The sequence below is a fragment of the Cydia pomonella genome, chromosome 19, assembly GCF_033807575.1.
Source record: "Cydia pomonella isolate Wapato2018A chromosome 19, ilCydPomo1, whole genome shotgun sequence".
Lineage (NCBI taxonomy): Eukaryota > Metazoa > Arthropoda > Insecta > Lepidoptera > Tortricidae > Cydia > Cydia pomonella.
In genome coordinates, this window is record NC_084721.1 from 1,128,604 (window position 1) to 1,148,607 (window position 20,004).

Consider the following 20,004-nt stretch of genomic DNA (forward strand, 5'->3'; position numbering starts at 1 on the left):
AATACATTTATACTATTCCTAAAGTGTAAAGCTCCCAATAAATGTAATACCTAGCGTAAACTTGAAGGGAGCCCTGGATTAACGACATCTAGTGTCGAATAGCCACATTATTAAAAAAAATTGATTACCGCGCCATCTATTGGGCAATTTTAAAACTCCTTTGTTAGCAGTGACTACAATGCCATCTATGTCTTGGCCAGTAACAACGTTTAGTTGCAAGTAAAAAGTATTTGAGGCTGTGTTATTGTTGCTGCAAGATAATCATATTTATTTATACCGCATAATTTAAAGAAATCTTATTGTTTTGGTTGTTTTGGCATTCTTTAGATTCTCAAATTAAAATTGCAGATAGTTGGTTATGCAGAAACGTTATTGTTGAGTATTTATACAACATTTCATAATTTAGTCAGTTTGTTTTGACATTTTGTTTCACAATTTTAATTATTCACTGGACACACCTGCTTCGAGCTGGCCACATTTTCGCTGTCTCCGTTTCAGCAAGTATGTAAATGTCATTTTTATACTATAATTTACAAGAAAATACTTTAAACACGCTTTACGTTAACATTTCGGTGGTTGCGCGTATATTTTGTGTATTAAACACGGGTGCCATGTGGTCGTCGGGGACTCATAACCTCGGCGCGGCGCTCGGGCGGCGCATCACGTAACGTCGGGTCTTCGGGAGTGCCGATGGTGAGAGCGGAGATGGTGCTGAGTACTGAGTGGGCGCAAGTGGAGGTGGTTGAGCTCACGAACGACGGCAACGGGCTGGGGTTCAACTTAGTCGGCGGGAGGAGTACAGGGGTCGTGATCAAGTTCGTCGTGCCTGGCGGAGCGGCTGATAAGGACGGGAGGCTTCAGAGCGGGGACCACGTGCTTCAAGTGGGTTCGGTGAACCTACGAGGGTTTACGTCGGAGCAAGTCGCGTCCGTGCTACGCCAAGCCGGCGCCACCGTTCGGCTGCTCGTAGCTCGCCCGGCAGACCCCGCGCTCGCCCTCCGCGCCCCGCTGCCTGGGACAGCGCTCGTGCCCACCAAGATCCTCGCCGACCCCGACCAACTCGACCGCCACCTCGTCGAAAGCGGCTATGCGGCCATCTACGACCTGTCCCAGTGCTACGCCGAATATGTCAATGGGCAGAACGGAGATGAAAACGTCGCGGCAGTTGTGAGCGTACTCGGCGAAATCCCACAAGAAATCCAGGAACAACCTGTTGTAGCGGTATCTCCAACTATTACTATTACTGTACCTGTGGAATTGCCTAACTTGCCCGAGGTAGAAATAGTTCATGTAGATTTAAACAAAAATGTGTATGGTTTAGGGATCACAGTAGCCGGCTATGTCTGTGAGAAGGAAGAACTATCTGGTATCTTTGTGAAGAGCATCATAGAGGGAAGCAGTGCTGAGCAAAGTGGACAAATTAAATTAAATGATAGAATAATAGAAGTAGATGGAATATCTTTAGCAGATAAAAGTAACCCTCAGGCTGTGGACATTTTAAGAAACACAGGTATTTCGGTGCACTTAGTGTTAGAGCGGTATTTAAGAGGTCCAAAGTTTGAGCACCTGCAACTAGCAATATTTAATGAAGAGCGTCCTCCGTCACCATCACCTTCCACAACCACCCTCTCCTGGTTCCCCGTGCCTTCCCAAGATGACAGTACTACTAAAATAGAACCGGAGCGGGACTCCAACACTACTATAGATTCCAGTGTACTAGAAATTGTTGATACTGAAGTGATTGAACCATCTCAAGAGGAACTTGATAAGAGATTGGATGAGATACTAGCTGTAGACAAGGAAGAAATTAAGAAACGGTGGTCAGAAGAAATTGGCCCAGAAAAGTCCATTTTGGTTGCTGAAGTTAACAAACTTGGTGCCTTGGGGATCAGTCTAGAAGGTACTGTAGATGTAGAAGGCGGCCAGGAGGTCCGCCCGCATCACTATATCAGATCTGTGCTTCCAGAAGGCCCAGTTGGACAGCAAGGAACCCTAACCGCTGGAGACGAGCTTTTAGAAGCAAACGAATACAGACTACATGGGCTGACACATACAGAAGTTGTAAATATCCTCAAACAATTACCCGACCGCGTTAGGCTGGTTGTAGCACGCCCTGAAAGTGGTCCTCGGTCTGTTATCAACTTAGCATCCGACCGAGAAGCATTTGAAGCTAGAAAAATTATATCTGGCAGTCTCAACAACCTTACTACTCTCATCAAAGCTCAGTCAGACACCTCAATCAACACATCGAGCACTGCAACTCTTACCAACCACTCCGGTGTCTCCAAGAAATCCCGCTCTTTAGAGTGCGTGTCTGGGCTAGCCATGTGGCAAAGCAAAGAGGATATTGTCGAGCTTGTCAAAGGAGACCAGGGTCTAGGCTTCTCTATATTAGACTACCAAGATCCAATAGATCCACAAGGAACAGTTATAGTTGTTAGAAGTTTAGTTCCTGGTGGTGTAGCAGAGAAAAATGGAGAGATATCTCCAGGAGACAGAGTAATGTCTGTAAATGGGGCTAGCATTAAGAATGCGACTTTAGACCAAGCTGTGCAGGCCTTAAAAGGCGCTCCGCGTGGCGTTGTCAAAGTCGGGATAGCGCGTCCAATGCCGCCTCACGATAACTCCAAATCTAAAAGCACAAGCACTTTAAACACTGTCAAACCAAGTTAATCTTTACTCTGTGATTAAACCAGTACTAGTCAAGTTGAAGTCATATCAAACTTACGCTTAATTGAGATTAACTTAGAGCGTCACAGACGCGGGCGCTTATTGTCTGTAAAACAAAGGCATACTGGTGGTCCTACCATGAATAACTTTTTTTTTTGCTATAGAAAAGTGATGAAAATTATAATTATACACTATAATTTTCCCAATATTTTGTGTATAAATCTTAAGCATTGCATAGTAAAAATATACAACTTAGGCGAAACGTTGTTCGACGTTTTGAAACGACTGAATTCATTACAGATAAAAGTGAATGATAAGCTTAATAATATAATGCCTAAAGTATATTAACTTCCCAACCTAGTCACTTATTGATTCTAGGTTTGGACCATCAGTAACAGCCTAAAATTAAACTCATTCAAAAACTCCCCATGTGTACAGGTCGCAAGGCACAAAATGCATTGCCAAGTCTGTAGACTAGTCAATACTTCATCATTTGATACGCGAGGACAGCTCAACTCTATGATACAATAATAATTTACGCTTTACTAGTTATACATATATGATCATCGTAAGTTCACGAAACTTTTGTAATGCACAGAATCTTAGGGTAGCTTACCTGTTATTTCTGCAGGGGCCTCGGTCGTTGAAAAATGAACTTTATAGTCATCTTTATAAGGTGCATAGAATGTATCAATCAAAAATGCACTTACGAAAACTTAGCCATAAGTACAAAATTTTCCTAATGTATAATGAACTCTAGGACAAGATCACAAAGTTCATTTTTTATTAAATCAGGCACCTGCAAGGTGTTGTGAATGTATGGGCTCACTTAGACTGCATTTGTTTACTAGTTTAGGCCTTCTGCACTGCCTTCAGGATCTAAGTATAAATATAAACTAAATTATATGGCAGAACCTCTTATTAAACAAATATTAGATTTTCTAGCAAACTTAGGTTGTAAACAGTAATCACAAATGTGTAGATATTAAACTAAGGGAGCAATTATATAAATAAATACGAATTTTATGTAAATAATATAAATGTCAGTTTTAAATTTCATTATCTTGTGGATTTGAATGAGAATTGAGTTTTTAAAAGTATTATTGTGATTTTAACAGTGACTTTGTATCTCATGAAAAGAGATGAACAATCTCAGATGTATTATGTATTTCAACGGACATATAAGGTCTGTCAATTTTACATTTTATTTTGGCTTTTAATATTGGCTCGCGCGCTTATTCTTGCCATGACAATTAAATTCTTGCCTTATTGGTCTGAAACATACTTATGTAAAATACAGTTATATTTATTCTTGGCATTTTGTTATATTTGTTAAAGTATATAAATGTACGCTCGGCATAATATAATCTGGGGATGTCATGGAACTATGTTCAGTACGGTCAAGTGCGCCCATAGGTACAAATCCTACTACCCTAGCAACAACCGTTAGAGGTCCTTCCACCGGGGCCGCACTTTTCCTTCAAGAAGGGTGTGGGTGTGTTACTGCAAAAGGGTTGGTCTTTATTAATGGTTGTTTCTATTTGGCACAATAGTCCATATAGGCATGCTTGTGCCAACTGACCTTAAGAGGCTGTCAATACCTAAAGCGCGCACACTGTCTATTTGTATCGGAGTAAATGAGATAGCACTGTCGCATGTTACTGGGCCTGGGCAAGGGAATAATAAGAAAAATATTTAAATAAAAAAAAGTGGATTATTTGTGTAATATTTAACTCGACCAAGGTTTAGATATAAATGTTTTGAAATTGTGATTTTAATTGCAGACCCATAAGTCAAAACAAAAAAAGACATAAAAATTCAATTCAATTCAATTCAAATATACTTTATTCATGTAGGCCTAGCAACAAGCACTTATGAATAGTAAGACAGTATTACATATAATTATCTTAATCTAATTATCAGAGCAATTTATTGATGTTGTAAATATTATTCCATATATAATACTAATGAATATAATTCATAGATCAAATTTAATACTAAAACTTTCACAAAATACAGTCATACAAAAAAAAATGTATAAAAAATACTTGTCTAGATTGTTTCTAGAATAAATTCTAAATGTCAAACAAATATAATAAAAACAACAAAGGAAATACATGCATTGGAATATCCATTTCATCATCATTATTCAAATATAATAAATAATTAATCATTTCGAATCACAATTAATCCCACGTTGTTTTATCATTCATGTAGTCTTGTGTGGTATAATAAGCTTTAGAAATAAGTTTACGCTTTACATGATTCTTAAATTTATTAATTGGTAACTCAGTAATATGGTTTGGAAGTTTATTATAAAATCTCACACAATTACCCATGAATGATTTTTTAATTTTATGGAGCCGAGTGAAGGGCACGGCGAGCTTATGTTTATTTCTAGTATTAATATTATGAATGTCACAATTTTTCTTAAAATCGGCAATATTTTTATGCACATACAGAATATTCTCATAAATGTATTGACAGTGCACTGTCATGATGTCAATTTCCTTAAATTTATCTCTCAGTGAGTCTCTATGGTTCATTTTATATATTGCTCGAATAGCCCTCTTCTGCAGAACAAAAATGGTATTTATCTCTGAAGCACCACCCCACAGTAAAATACCATATGACATAATGCTATGGAAGTAACTAAAATATACTAATCGAGCTGTTTTGACATCAGTTAACTGACGGATTTTGCTTACTGCAAAAGCTGCAGAACTCAGTCTATTCGAAAGAGTAGCAATATGGGGACCCCACTGGAGTTTAGAATCTAAAGTTATACCAAGAAAAACTGTACTATCAACTAGTTCCAATTCCTCATCCTTCACAATGACACTTGTTTGTACATGCCTTACATTACTAGTGACAAACTTAATACATTTAGTCTTATTCTCATTTAACAATAAATTATTAACATTGAACCAATTTACTACTTTAGAAATAGCATCGTTTACATCATTGTAAGCTTGTTGCTGTCGTTTGACTTTGAAAATAAGTGAAGTGTCGTCTGCAAACAATACTATATCATGGTGGGTCTTTACAAGGAATGGCAAGTCATTTATGTAGATAAGGAACAGGAAAGGTCCCAATATTGACCCCTGTGGTACACCCATAGAGACCAATGACCCCGGTGATCGCTGTCCATTCACATCGACCCTTTGTATTCTACCATTTAAGTAGGACTTAAGTAAATCCAGTGCCGCTCCTCTAACTCCATAATAGTGTAGTTTCCTGATTAATGTTTCATGACAAACGCAGTCGAAGGCCTTAGACAAATCACAGAAGATACCTATAGCATCTCGTGACTCCTCCCAGGCATCGAAGATATGCTTAATTAGCTCAACACCAGCATCGGTTGTCGAGCGACCCCGTGTAAAACCAAACTGCTTATTATGCATTAAATTATTGACGTTAAAATGTCGTACTAATTGAGAAAGAATTAATTTTTCAAAAATCTTACTGAACGTTGGTAGCACAGATATCGGTCTAAAGTTAGTGGGGTCAGAGTTGCTACCCGATTTAAATAAAGGAGTTATTTTACTATGTTTCATTAAATCAGGAAACTCGCCGCAATCAACACTGTTGTTAAATATAATTACTAAGTCAGGCGCTATAATTTCTACTAAGGATTTGACAGCATGGACAGAGACTCCCCAGAGGTCATTCGTTTTTTTGACATTAACCGAATTAAACGCCTTTACTACATCGGAGGTACAAACACGTTCAAAATGAAAATCTCCGCAACACTCTGGAGCGTTATCTTTTAATAGAGTAACAGCAGATGAGGGTGATGAATTTAAATCCTTAGTTGTGAAAACTGGTACGTCAGTGAAAAAAATTTCAAATTCTGTAGCTACTTCTAAATTGGAATCTATAATTTTGTTATCAATATTTAGTTTAAAATCATTCACTCTGTGTTTCGAGCGACCAGTCTCCACATTGATTACTTTCCAGGTTGCTTTAATAATGTTGGTACTATTTTTATTGTTTGACTTAGATAATTTCGCTTAGCTATATGACAATCTATTTTAAACTTTTTCGAATATTGCTTGACATGTTCTTTAAATTCATCACTCGTGTTAAACCGCCGTTCCTCATACAAGGCATACAGTGCACGTCTTCGTTGATGTAAGTCCGCAGTAGCCCACTCACTAAAAACTGATGCACCACTAACTACGACCGATTTTGAAGTAAATATCGCATTATAATGATCCATAAAAGTGTGAAAGAATGAATTATACATACTATTTGGACCCATATCGGAAGACAAAAAGGGTAGCGCCTGAACTAAAAACCGTTTAATTGTGATTTTAAGACCAATCTTTGCAATTATTTTCTATCGAGCCGATTTCGTTCAATCGTGTACGACCACGGTCTTTGGAATATAATTAATATGAACATATATTTTTCTTACTTGACTAAAACAAATAGTCTTTCTTAAAAAACTGTTTAAGTAACATCAATTTCAAGGACATTGGGTGTTGACAGCCTCTTAAATGGAAAAAGTAAATCTGTTATTAATAGTTAAGTACTTACGATCCGTGCTTGCAGCCCTGCAAGAACTAGAGGCTATGTGTTAGAGTAAGATGGTAATACCAAACGTTATAACTTTCTCATTCTAATAGATAAGTCCCTTCGGATTGTGAGTACTGAGTTTTTTTTGTTGTAACTTGTAGGTTCGTCATGACTGTCTAAGGTTCTATTCTGTTGTCAGTACATAAATTGTTAATACAGTAAGAGGTGCACGAACACTAGAGGAGCACAATGTGATATGAATGTTATTTATAAACTATTTACTTTGGCGCCCTAAATAATTGTTTGGGCTTTTTATGTACTTATTACCTTTTAACAGTGGGTTTTGTGTGTACTGTGTAGGCATTTATTTTGTTGAAAATGTAAAGCTAAACAATATCATATACAATCAGATATATTGGAAAAGCCAAGGTGCTCATACATGTTTAAACATGCCTCGTCGAGGCGTAAAAATGCATCTTATATATTTTTTTAAATCTTGGTTTCTCTTTCATATCTGACCATTGGACCTTATTCATTTGTAATGTGTAAGATTTGTCAGACAAGGTCCAAAATTAAACAACGCAAACACAATCTTATGTCTTAATTTATTTATCTAAATATAAGATCTGGATTTTTAGTCCATAATCATATAGAATTCTGAAAAGCTTTACATTTTCATCTGTACCTATACGTAACGTAAAATTTTACAATATAATTTTATAATTTTACTCATTTATGCCCGTTGTATTAGTATCGTTTGAATACTTACAGATCTCTATAACTATAGTATTTATAATATATATGTAAGTGAATCTTTTAATAAAACAGAATGCACACATAAAAGGAGTTGTCATTCATAAATTAAGTTATATAACAACCACATACGCAAACACAAAACATCATTTGCAATTTTTTGTACGTACCAAATAACATTTTATCTAATTCTTTCCCTAAGTACCACTTGCACTATCCTGCAAATTCAGGGTAAACCGGTTAAACCTGGAGTTACCATGGTTACCTGTAAAACTTGACATTGGGTTAACGGTTTAACCGGTTAACTCCGGACTAGTGGGATGGTGCAAGTGACGCTAAATTGATAAAATGATATTGTTTTCAAATTTTTCAACCAGTGATATAGCAAAATAATAAACGAAAATAAAATATTTCAACATATCAAACAACAAATAATTGAGTATACATATAAGATTTATTAAACAATAATCCCAAACAGTACATGGATATATACTTAAACTTATATGTGTGCATTCAATATTTAGACTTGTTAATCGAACTGTCAATTTTATTGTAATAATTTCACTTTTTTAGTCATCATATACAGACACAGCCGGTTAGAGTTCAAGCTAATTTGGTTGACAATACTAGCGGTATGATGTCCAATGTAAAGTGAACCCTAAATGGCTCAACTATTAAAGTCCGCGACAGTACAGTCAAGGTATTAAATATCGATACGGACAACGTGCCAAAAATATATATACACGCCCTTATTGCCTATATATGAAGGTAGTGTGTACATATTTTTGTCACTTTGTCCGTGTCGATATTTAATACCTTGACTGTACGTTAACATAAAGCCTGTTTTTTGCCAGTTACAAACATCTTTTGTAATGTATAAATTACTAGTTACTAATTACTAATTCCAGCTAAAAACAACTACCTATATAGTGCGAAGCGTCAAACATCGACACGATCGAAGTGCCAAAAAGATGTATACACGACTTTATGGCCCATGTATTAGGGTAGTGTCTACTTATTTTTGGCACTTTGTCCGTATCGATATTTTTAGACGTGATCGTACTTTCTTATTTAACCAATAAACATTACAATCTTGTAAGAAAAACATCTGTCTTGAGAATAAACAAATGACTTAAGGGGTGTTCCCGAAATGTAAATAAAAAAACTGTTTTTGGGGCAAAAAGTATTTTAATACCAGTAGCTTAAACAGCATCAAACGAACGCTGAAACTTAAAATTAAACAATGATAAATGTCTTCACAAATAAATGTTACCTAACCATAAATATGCACCTGACAGAATAGTATAAACTTAATGCTAAATTATACAAAGATGATTTTTCTAGAATACTGGCGCCATCTATAATTATATTCCTATTATACAGCTATTTTTGATCGCCTCGTCGACTGCAATAATTTACGGGGTGAATATACACCGTGTTTTTTTTTTGATTTGCGTTAATTTCGAGGGTGCATTCCTGAGCTTAAATTACGTAACTTTCCCAAAGACACCGATATTCTAATTAACTCCATTTCGGAGATAATCAATCATAATTTTTTATATTATAAGGCCCTTACGAGCGTGTACACTTGCCTTAGGGCCTGTTTACTTATTGATTAGTGTTTAGTGCGAGTTCATACATTTGCTACTAACGTACGTACTATCTCGGACGATCGGTGTTAGAAATGACATTGATATATCACAGTTTTCAATTGTTTGGTTGAGTTAAATGTAATTCACGTGTTACAACAACGCTATATGCAACATTTAGTTACTTTTTATAAAAATAAAAAACAAAAAAAAAAAATCAAAAAAAAATTTATTTTTGAAAATTAACTATGCCATTTAGTTTCCTTAAACGTACTTACCGAAACCCCAGAGTTAACGCAATTCAATAAAAACACGGTGTATATATATAAGTAGGTAAAAAAATTGGCCGTTTCATACATTTTGGCTGGTGTGATGTTGATGGGAGAGTCCATTTTTTTCCCCGATTTCGGTGTTAGTGCCATAGTAAAAGTTGCTCAATATGACCTATATATTCAAATTATTTGTATCTCCTTGGATTTCACGGGCCTATAAATCCCGGTCTTTTGATAGGCTTGCGTGGGGATATAGATCCAACGCGTAGAGGCGACTTGGAGAGATTTAATGTCATGTCATATTCAAATGTCTTTCCCATCACGGAACAATGGTGTTCCGGACCTTTGGCAGGCGTGCGCGGAGCCGAAGCCAACACGTAGATGCCCTTTTGACACTTTAATGAAATGTAAGGGGTACACCTAGCGGATGTTGCCCGTGTCATGGGACGCACGCAGAGGCAGCACCCGCCAGGCTGTAAGGACTATTTGAGAGTTGATGGAATCTAAAATGAACTGGGCTATTGGGTGAAAGCGATGGACTAAATACTGGGCTATGGGATAATAATAATATTCAAATTATTGTTAATAAATTATTGCAGGTGACTAAAAAAACAGCCTTTAATAAGTGAAAAACATTGTGGAACCCGGTTTGACTGCTGAAGTAGATGGTGCTGTACAGCATCTAACGTTTTGTGTTACAGGTTTGGCAAATGATGGAACCCGGCAACATATAGTTCCCATACAGAACCATCTACTTCAGCTGTCTAAATTTGCTTCTACTTGTGTTTGCTGTTTTAACAATTTTCAAATATGAAAGCAACCCTAAAATGCAAAGATACTCTAGCAAAATTATTATTTTAAACGCTGTTAGCCTGTTTCGTTATGTCATTACCACATCCAAAGAGAATTGATTGTAGGTAATAGCGAGGTATTCTAAGAAAAAAACGTGCTCCTTATTTTGACATCCAAAACAGATGGCGCTGTACTGCGCCATCTGTTTTACGGTCACTGAATTGTCAAATGGCAACTTTTGACAATCAGGCCGCAACATGTATGGAGCTGTACAGCCCCATCTCGTTTACCTGTCAAATTCGAAGCACGAAATTGTCTTAGATTTTATACATCTTACTCCCAACACAGACCTTATTGAGCTTACTGCGGTACTTAGGGTCTGTTTCACAAAGTCTAAGTAAAGTATTGGATAGCTAATTAACAAATAAATTAACTGCCAGATAAAACTACCTGCAAATCTTAGCATTTACCAGTTAAGCTTATTTGAAGATTGTGAAACGCCAACGATGACTTTATTCATCAGATAAGTGGCAAGCAGCTTATTCACTTTACTTGGACATATAATATTTATTTATTTATTTACTCAATCCATGTATCTTTGCCACATCCCAAATCTTCCTTTAATCAGACTGAGTATTTTATATAATGTGAATATTTGTAATAAAGGCCGATTCGAACTTGGACTTGACATTAGTCCGATATTTGGATCACATTGGAATCATACGAGTATCAGTTAGCTTTCATTCGTGCGGGCGTCTCGCTCGCACGAATACGTGTACGGACAAGTCAGAGCAAAATGTAGGCGCGAATGACAGATAACTGGGCTATTATAAGGACTGGACTAAATATATTGACGACCTGTCTGGCCTAGTGGGTAATGACCCTGCCTATGAAGCCGTTTGTCCTGGGTTCGAATCCCGGTAAGGGCATTTATTTGTGTGATGAGCACAGATATTCGCTCCTGAGTCATAGATGTTTTCTATGCATTTAAGTATTTGTATTTTATATATATCGTTGTCTGAGTAACCACAACACAAGCCTTTTACCGTGGGACTTATAATATCTTTCACATAGCTTGGGTTTTGTGACAGCTGTCATCTCAATACAATTTGGCATTTTAAGGTTAGAAATTGTATTGTATGTCATAGAACCCAAGCTATGTGAAAAATATTATAGTCAATTTGTGTAAGAATGTCGCTATAATACTTATTTAATATTTATAACCGCGAAAATCGAAGTTGGCAAATTGCGGGCATCTTTCTCTGTCACTCTTATTGCGCCTTTATTGGAGTAAAAGAGAAAGATCCCGGCGAATTTCGGTTTTCGCGGTAGCCTGCCTGACATGATACCAACATGATTCAAATATCGGTTTGATGTCAGGTGCACGTTCGAACTGGCCTGATAATAGTCGAGAAAACCCCTATAGGTAACTTGATGGTTCCTACGAGTATTTCTACTGCTATAACGTAATCTGCTTTGTTCTTAATTAAAGTTTCACCAGGAACATGTAAACATGTACATAATAGGGTTGTTTCCAATTTTTTGAAACGCTTGTATTACGTTCTATATTAACTAAAAGTTGCCCTAAAATTCAACTTTTATACTAAAAACGGCTTTAAATATGTTAAATTAACAAAATATATTTTGACAGATGCTTTCGCGCCCAAAACGCTGTTTGAAAATTGTGTGACGTCACAGTTTACGGTTTGACACATAACTACATACACACGTAGAAGATACGAACTGTTAACTGACATTTGTCATTTGTTGTTTATCCCCTAACTGTCAAGTGTCAATCCGAGAGTTGTGACGTCATCAGAATCTTCAATGACGTTTCAAGTTTGGTCACGCAACGTGTGCCAAAAGATATTTTAATTTCAATATTTACAAAAATATGGTCATTACAGGTCCCCTAAAAGTAGTTTAACATGTTCTTATAATCCAAAAGAATTTATTGGGATACAATTCTGCCCTAAGATTTGTAGATGGAAACAACCCTATTAAGGTCGCAGTTGGGTATAGGTACGAGTATCTAGATTTCTTTCTAAGTTGTCAATGAAAAGGTAAACATTTATTGTTGCTACATTGTTCAAAACTAGTGGCTGTGAGCTGTAGACCTCGCGTTAAGCTTAGGAAATGTAAAAGTGAAAAATACTACCTCGTTGAGTCGTTATCACATTCACGCAATTGGCGCTAAGTCCTTTATACCAATTTCCGCATTTTGTATTATTTCCAAAACCAGGCTCGACAATAAAACTTTTTAACAAAAAATATAACCGACTTCAGAAATTACCAAAAGCGCCATACATGTACCTATAACATTTGAAGAGCTCCCTAGATTTCTCCAAGATCCCATCATCAGACCCCGAGTTGGTGCCAACGGGACCATCTCGGGGTTATACCCGTTCTATAAAAAAAAATTGAAAATCGGTTCACGATTCTCAGAGATATCGAGTAACATGCATACAAAAAAAAAACAGTCGAATTGAGAAGTTGAGAACCTCCTTTTTTGAAGTCGGTTAAAAAAAGATATAAAATCTGGTCACAAAATCAGAATCCGTTAAGAATTGTGACCTGTAGAGTAGAACATCCGGACATACGAAAGCAAAATGCTTGAGTTAAAACAAAGTCCTTCGCTCTAACGCTTCGGTCAAATACCTACATGTCTTTAATACTTTAACTCTTTAAAATGATAACTCGGGCCATGGTACATTAACAAGCAAACACATTTCTTACTATTTGCAAAGACTTGTTAGTAGAACCGTTATTCAAGTCAAAATTACATAAAAACAAAATTAAAATTTTTGAAAAAACCCACGACGGTTAAAACCTAGTTGAAAAAGGATGCACAAATAAATGTTTACTGCAGCGCCCTCTGGTGAGTTGTCACCGTAACACCTATTTAAGAACATGCACCAATCAAACCCGAACCCATCACTGAAAACCGCATCAAAATCGGACTAGTAGTTTTTAAGAAAAATGGCAACATTGGTTTGGACAAACATCCTCTCATCCCAAACGCATATACCGTCTCCGTTCCGTAGTGGGTAAAAACACTTGTACCTACCTCGTTTGACAGGTAAAGTAGATAGCGCAATCTGGCGGCATGAGTTGTAGTCACTGGATTGTCAATAAACCTCAACTTTCGACAACAAGATGTCGTTTTGGTTGCAGTACCTCTGCTGGCTCTGCTTTTAACATACCTACACATTACTGGTGAAACTTTATTATAATTAACATAAATGTAAGTTAATTTGTACTAATTTTAAATGTACCAGTGAGATGTAACATAAGTAAAGTTAGCTTGGCACTGACTAGTGCAGACACCACAATGTTAGCCTTACACCAGGTACGAATAACAAAAATTATAATTATACGAGTAAAACAAATATCGTGTTTTTATTTTATTTAAGTACCAAGGGGCCAATTTTTGAGTTTGCGCGCTCGATTTCGTCGCTCGAAAATCTGTGGAAAAATTGGGAATCTAGTGGTATTGAATTGACCACTCGTTTTCAATTCAGAGATATTCTTGAAGGAATATAATAATAGAGGTATGTATAATATAATAGAAGTCCCACAAGAAATCGAGCGCTCGAAATTCAAAAATTGGCCCCAACTCTTAAGACGGCAATTTTGTTGTGGATTCGGTCTAACAGACAGGCAAGTAGTTTTTGTTATGTGAAGTCGTATCGAAATATTCCACCACTTTATAAAGTTAAATCTATATTTAGCATGGAGAGGGCTTCAACGCTTTCAACTGTTGCAAGGCATAAGACAAAATTACCGTACGAAGTACATTTGTCCGAGAGGAAAATACTATATTTGGAAATTTATAAATTGATCCAAATTAATGCTTCAATGAGTAAAGAAAGGCTTTTTAGCTGGTGTGGTGAAAAGATAACGAAGAGCTATACCTACTTACTTAGTTTATTTTTACCTACTGTTAAGTGCCAATTTATTTCCTATAGGCACTGCTTCATAGAATAGATAAAACACACACCACCAGCTAGTCTTACGTATGTAAATATCTACGCAATGGTTTTTACGGGCCTCGTGCCTTTTTATACAGGTGAGTAAAAAACATACAATCATTCAACCTGCCTGCTACGCAAATTAGACGCCTACTTTACAGTATACCTTTGTTGCAGCAGCGATGTGGGTTCCGAACCTCCCGGTGACGGTGCTCAGCGCCGTCGCTGCCACCGCTGGCGCCGTCTGCATTTTCAAGTAAGAACCTTGATTCCATTCAATGCTAACCTAATTCTGTCACAAAGCTGAACTTATGATTTTCGGGGGTCCTTGCGGATACACTTCGTCTCATAGGAATCTTTTGTGTAGTTGCCGCTAAGGAAAGATCCGTCAGCTACTCGAGAGCTTTTTTGACCATCTCCATGTGCCGGATGATGGAGCTCATGGGTAGCCTTTTGAATTCCTTTGGTGCCAGATAGCCTACTCCAAAGTCCTTCATTCCTTGTCTGGCGAAGGCGTGACATTCACACATTAGGTTTAGGTATTACTGTCTCTTCTTCTGGAGCTGAACTTTCTTCACTGGCTTAGTAACACAAAGAGGATTATGATATTTATGATTTCCAACACGACATCAAATTGGGTATACTCCGAAAACGGTTGGAACTTTTAGGGGTTCATCGCGGTATCTGAGACAGTTGTGTATGTTTGTACATTCAGCCGCAAAATTGCATAACCACTAAATAACCACCACCACTACCACCACTTTATGAATGAATTCATTAATTATGTTCTAATACAGTTTTCCAGCTCGCTGTACAAAGCTGAACTACTTTTAGCTACGTGAACTTCCCGCGTCTTCCTTCACGTGGAAATCAATAAAAACGTTCAACGTTGTCTATTTCAGAGACCGACACAGTGGACCCGCGTTCAACAAGGAGGTACGAGCGGAGAACAAGACAGTCATTGTGACCGGTGCCAACACCGGTATTGGAGAAGCTACCGTCTGGGACTTCGCCAGGAGGGGCGCTAAAGTAAGTTATTAAGACGATTTCATTTTTACAAACCGAAATAAGTGATCATTAACACATGAAAGTGTCAAGGCGTCCGGTATCTGCCGGAATCGATTAGTCTTCAGCATTCGCACCGATCAGGATCACAGTTTCTTGAGTTATATCAAAGATACATTGATCGAGTAAGATACGTAAAATCTAAGACAATTTCGGGCCTCGAATTTGACAGGTAAACGAGATGGCGCTGTACGGCTCCATACATTTTGGGTAACTCTGATTGTCAAAAGTTGACGTTTGACAATTCAGTGACCGCAAAACATGGCGCAGTACAGCGCCATCTGTTTTTAATGTCAAACTAAGGGGCACGTTTTTTTCTTAGACTTTACCTCTTTATTACAATAAATTCTCTTTGATTATATGCAATCAGTGCGCCTTTACTTAACTCTAAGAAGGAGTAGTAGGTATCCTTAAGTGATTAGGATAGAATGTACAACCACACATTACTCTAGATTTCAAACATGTACCCATACTAATACGTGAGTACGTGACCCATTCATAGTCGTGGCGACGGGCGGTTACCGAGGGGCGGAAGGGGGTTAAAAAGTGCGTCACATAGTACGGTATGTTTCCTAAAGCGGGTGTTTATTTTCGCCAGGTATTTATGGCATGTCGCGACATGGAGAAGTGCGAGACGGCGCGACGTGAGATCGTCCTAGAGACGGGGAACAAGTACGTGTACTGCCGGCCGTGCGACCTCGCCTCGCTCGCTTCCATCGCACAGTTCGTCAAAAGGTTAGTAAACTCTGTGCGGAAAGAGAAGAGTCGTGGAATATAAGAAAACCCATTCTATGAGTCTTCTCTTTCCGCACAGACTAGTGACGAGCGTTTTTCGAGTCGAGCTTTGAATTTTGGGACTTGTCTGATCCTCTCATTCCTTTTCCGATGATAAACGTACTAGGTTGATTCGATTAGGAGGTAGAACTATACTGTTCTACCTTAGGGATGGCCAGGGGGCGCCACGAGTCCTCAATAAACATTGCATATACTTAAAATAATTCGACCTATGCCGCCGTGACCTGGGTGGCCGAGGGGCTGAGGCACAAAACTTTTTCATGGTTCCAGGTTCAAAGAAGAGGAGCCCCATTTACACGTCCTAGTGAACAACGCAGGCGTCATGGAACCTCCACAAGGCGTCACGGCAGACGGCTTCGAGACGCAGTTAGGCGTCAACCATCTCGGGCACTTCTTACTTACCAATCTACTGTTGGACACGCTCAAGGTATATGAATGGTAAATGAGGGCGTGATACCATAGGGCGTCAGGAAGACGGGTTCGAGACGCAGTTAGGCGTCAACCACCTCGGGCACTTTTAACTGACCAATGTACTAGTGGACACGCTCAAGTAGTATATACAGGTTAGTGAATGAGGGCGTGATGCCACAGGGCGTCAGCCGGCCGGCTTCGAGACGCAGTTGGGCGTCAACCACCTCGGGCACTTTTAACTGACCAATCGACTGTTAGACACGCTCAAGGTACTCGTATACAGGGTAGGGAATGAGGGCGTGATTCCGCAGGGTATCACGGGAAACGGCTTCGAGGCGTCAACCATCTCAGTATCTATCTCATTCAGGTACTTTATACCATTGGTTTAATAGGTAACAATATGTATTTTTTTTTCTTTTTGTTTTCGCAGGCTTCAGCACCCAGTCGAGTCATAGTGCTATCCAGCGGCGCACACTATAAGGGCCATATTAATAAAGACGACCTCAACTTCGCCAAGAAGTACGACGCAGCGGCCGCGTACAGCCAGAGCAAACTGGCGAACGTGCTTTTCGCCAGAGAACTGGCTAGGAAGACTTTAGGTAATATATTTATCATCAGCATATTAGCGGAAAGGCCTCCACTGCTGAGCATGAATCTAAATATCTCGATAACAAGCGCTGCCACAATGGTGCCGCTGGATCTGGTCTGGCGGTTTTCTGTGGGTGCGTCATACGATTTGTGATCGGAACTTTGGCTTTCAATATATTGGGCATGATTTTATTAGAGATAAGTCTTCAGATAACTTATAACGAATATGTTAAATCTCTACCGAATATTTTTTATCAAGTTAGTACATGCATTTTACTTTTTAATAAAACTTAAAATATTTTTTAAGGTTACCAGATCTTAGTAGTCGGTGGTTACCAAATTTTGTTTTGTATAATTTTCCTCTCAGAATAACTAGTTTTGTACCTATTCCAAAATTGATTTCGTTTTTCCAGACGCAAACATAACCGTGGCAGCCGTAGACCCCGGCCTCAGCGACACGAGCCTCTCGCGCCATCTAGCGGTGTCAAAGAGCATCACCCGCTTCGTCATCTACCCGCTGTTCTGGCCCGTCATGAAGAGTCCCAAGATGGCAGCACAAGCTGTGATGCACGCGGCTTTAGATCCAGACGTGGCGAAAACTGCGGGGGAATATTTTGTGTAAGTAGCTTAGTTATATGGTTAAATATTTACAGTTTCTTATTGTTTTATTTAACCTGTTCTGCCTGACGTGAAGAGTCCATTAGATGGCCGCACAGGCATGCACGGTCTAGATCCTCACGGGGCTAAAACTAAAACTGCAGGAGAATGTTTTGTGTAAGTATGGTTAGATTGTGGCATATCACTCATAATGGTATAATTGACTGAATCTATCTATATAACTACCTCTATAACATTAAATTGTATTGTAATAATATTAAATTTTATATGAATAATTAAATTTCACATTGTATCCGACGATCACTATACGATAAGTAATTGCTTATGTATCCTTTTACATTAACTATGAACATTGTATTGAGAGATAAATAAACTAAACTATGGTACCTGTTTTGTGCAAAGTTATATATATATATATATTTTATACCACGACGGTGGCAAGCAAGCATACGGCCCGCCTGATGGTAGGCAGTTACCGTAGCCTATGGACGCCTGCAACTCCAGAGGAGTTACATGCGCGTTGCCGACCCTTTAAAAATCTGTACACTCCTTTTTTGAAGAACCTCATACCGTAGACCCTCATATTGAAGCAAGAAGCTTTCATAGCACTGAAACTTGTATTAATACTAGTGGAAGGACATCTATAAACGCCAAAACGTCGTGGCGCTGCCAAGTCGTTGCAGAGTTAGTTTATACGGTTCTATACCTATATTATTTATATTTTTCGCGAAATTTAAATTTTCTATGGCACGATAAACTTTCGCGCCCTTTTTAAAAAAAAATGCCGCTGTTTTCTTCTGACGGAAATGGTTTGACGGACTATAATTAATTCTCGTTACCAATTTCAGTGACATGAAACCTACGGAGCCGTCAAAGGAAGCGCAGGACTTCGAGCTAGCGGCGTGGCTGTGGCGCGTCAGCGAGAAGTGGACGCGCCTGGCCGACCACCGCGCGCTGCTCCACACTGCTGCCGCGTAGAATGTATGGCCAGCCCAAGGAGATGGTGTACAAACGGAACTTTACTTGGACATAACACTGATTTTTAAAGGCATTTGTGTCTTAAGTTTAAGTTGTCCGAAAATCTAACAATCAGTTTTAGTGATATGTTAGAAGTTTTAAAACATGTCACTTTATGCATTTTGTGCATTTACAATAAATTAGTGTAGTCAATAGTTTGAGTTGATGTTATTATTTCATTAAAATAATTATTTATAATTGTTATTTGTTTCTTTTTATAAATCCCTAAGGAAACTTTGCGGGACATTCTGCCAAACTGCAGTTCTTCCACAGTCAGTATACCATACATATTACACTGAATTAGAATCAGATCATTCCTACTTGAATCCTGGACAAAATACCTATAAGAGATTAATATATGAAAACCCAAGACTACCTCTATCTAAATAAACACAAAAAAAATACTTAAAAAAAAAACAAAACTTAAAACTAACTTAAGTCAAAAATTACCCCCCCCCCCCCCCCCCCCCCCGAGTTGTCCCCGGCGCAAAGGTACCCATAACGCTAGCCGCGTTGCCACGTTGAATGGCGATGGATAACCTCTATCTTCCATACTCAAGACGCTAAGGAATCCGCTCATAAGTTTTTTTGGTGATTCTATGACCTATAGGGTCGCCATATATATAACATATCCTATACTTAGCATAGGATTTGTTCAAACTTAGTCCTCTGCAGTGCAAAGGGACAACGCTGCCAGCATATTATTTATATTTATTTATTTACTTCGTTATATGTAATAATTCTTAGAAATAAATAATTTCTAACTTAGTCAAGCGTTACCTATAATGCCAGACGAAAATTTTATCCGCAGATAGAATAGTCTGATCACGTTAAATTTGCACAAACTTAGCAGTAAGAGAGGGTGCATACATATCCCTAAAAGCTCCATACTTGGCATGAAAACAGCGTCGTCCAGCTCTATGGCGGGACAAAAACAGCTAT

At 38.2% G+C, this 20,004-nt stretch overlaps 2 protein-coding genes across 3 annotated transcripts; both read left to right on the plus strand.

The window, feature by feature from the left end:
* Positions 1-232: 232 nt before the first annotated feature.
* LOC133528664 (retinol dehydrogenase 13-like) lies at positions 233-19,262 on the plus strand. Of its 2 annotated transcripts, none has more exons than XM_061866126.1 (8): positions 233-501; positions 14,746-14,824; positions 15,471-15,597; positions 16,232-16,368; positions 16,699-16,855; positions 17,270-17,438; positions 17,841-18,045; positions 18,894-19,262. In XM_061866126.1, the coding sequence occupies exons 2-8, from the start codon at positions 14,751-14,753 to the stop codon at positions 19,021-19,023; spliced, it is 999 nt and encodes a 332-aa protein (XP_061722110.1). In that variant the 5' UTR covers positions 233-501; positions 14,746-14,750; the 3' UTR covers positions 19,024-19,262. The 2 variants fall into 2 exon arrangements, with proteins under 2 accessions (XP_061722110.1, XP_061722111.1); XM_061866127.1 differs by having other exon boundaries at positions 14,749-14,824.
* Positions 508-4,855, plus strand: LOC133528663 (patj homolog). The gene has a single exon (XM_061866125.1). It carries the CDS (start codon positions 691-693, stop codon positions 2,671-2,673), a length of 1,983 nt encoding a protein of 660 aa, XP_061722109.1. The 5' UTR covers positions 508-690; the 3' UTR covers positions 2,674-4,855.
* Positions 19,263-20,004: the final 742 nt, after the last annotated feature.

What these genes read in the sequence shown, in the direction of transcription:
- LOC133528664 (XM_061866126.1), top strand. Translation starts at nt 14,751, where the DNA reads ATGTGGGTTCCGAACCTCCCGGTGACGGTGCTCAGCGCCGTCGCTGCC. An exon ending in TCGCCAGGAGGGGCGCTAAA is followed by an intron (nt 15,598 to 16,231) that starts GTAAGTTATTAA and finishes TATTTTCGCCAG; the next exon opens with GTATTTATGGCATGTCGCGA. An exon ending in ACTGGCTAGGAAGACTTTAG is followed by an intron (nt 17,439 to 17,840) that starts GTAATATATTTA and finishes TCGTTTTTCCAG; the next exon opens with ACGCAAACATAACCGTGGCA.
- LOC133528663 (XM_061866125.1), top strand. Translation starts at nt 691, where the DNA reads ATGGTGAGAGCGGAGATGGTGCTGAGTACTGAGTGGGCGCAAGTGGAG.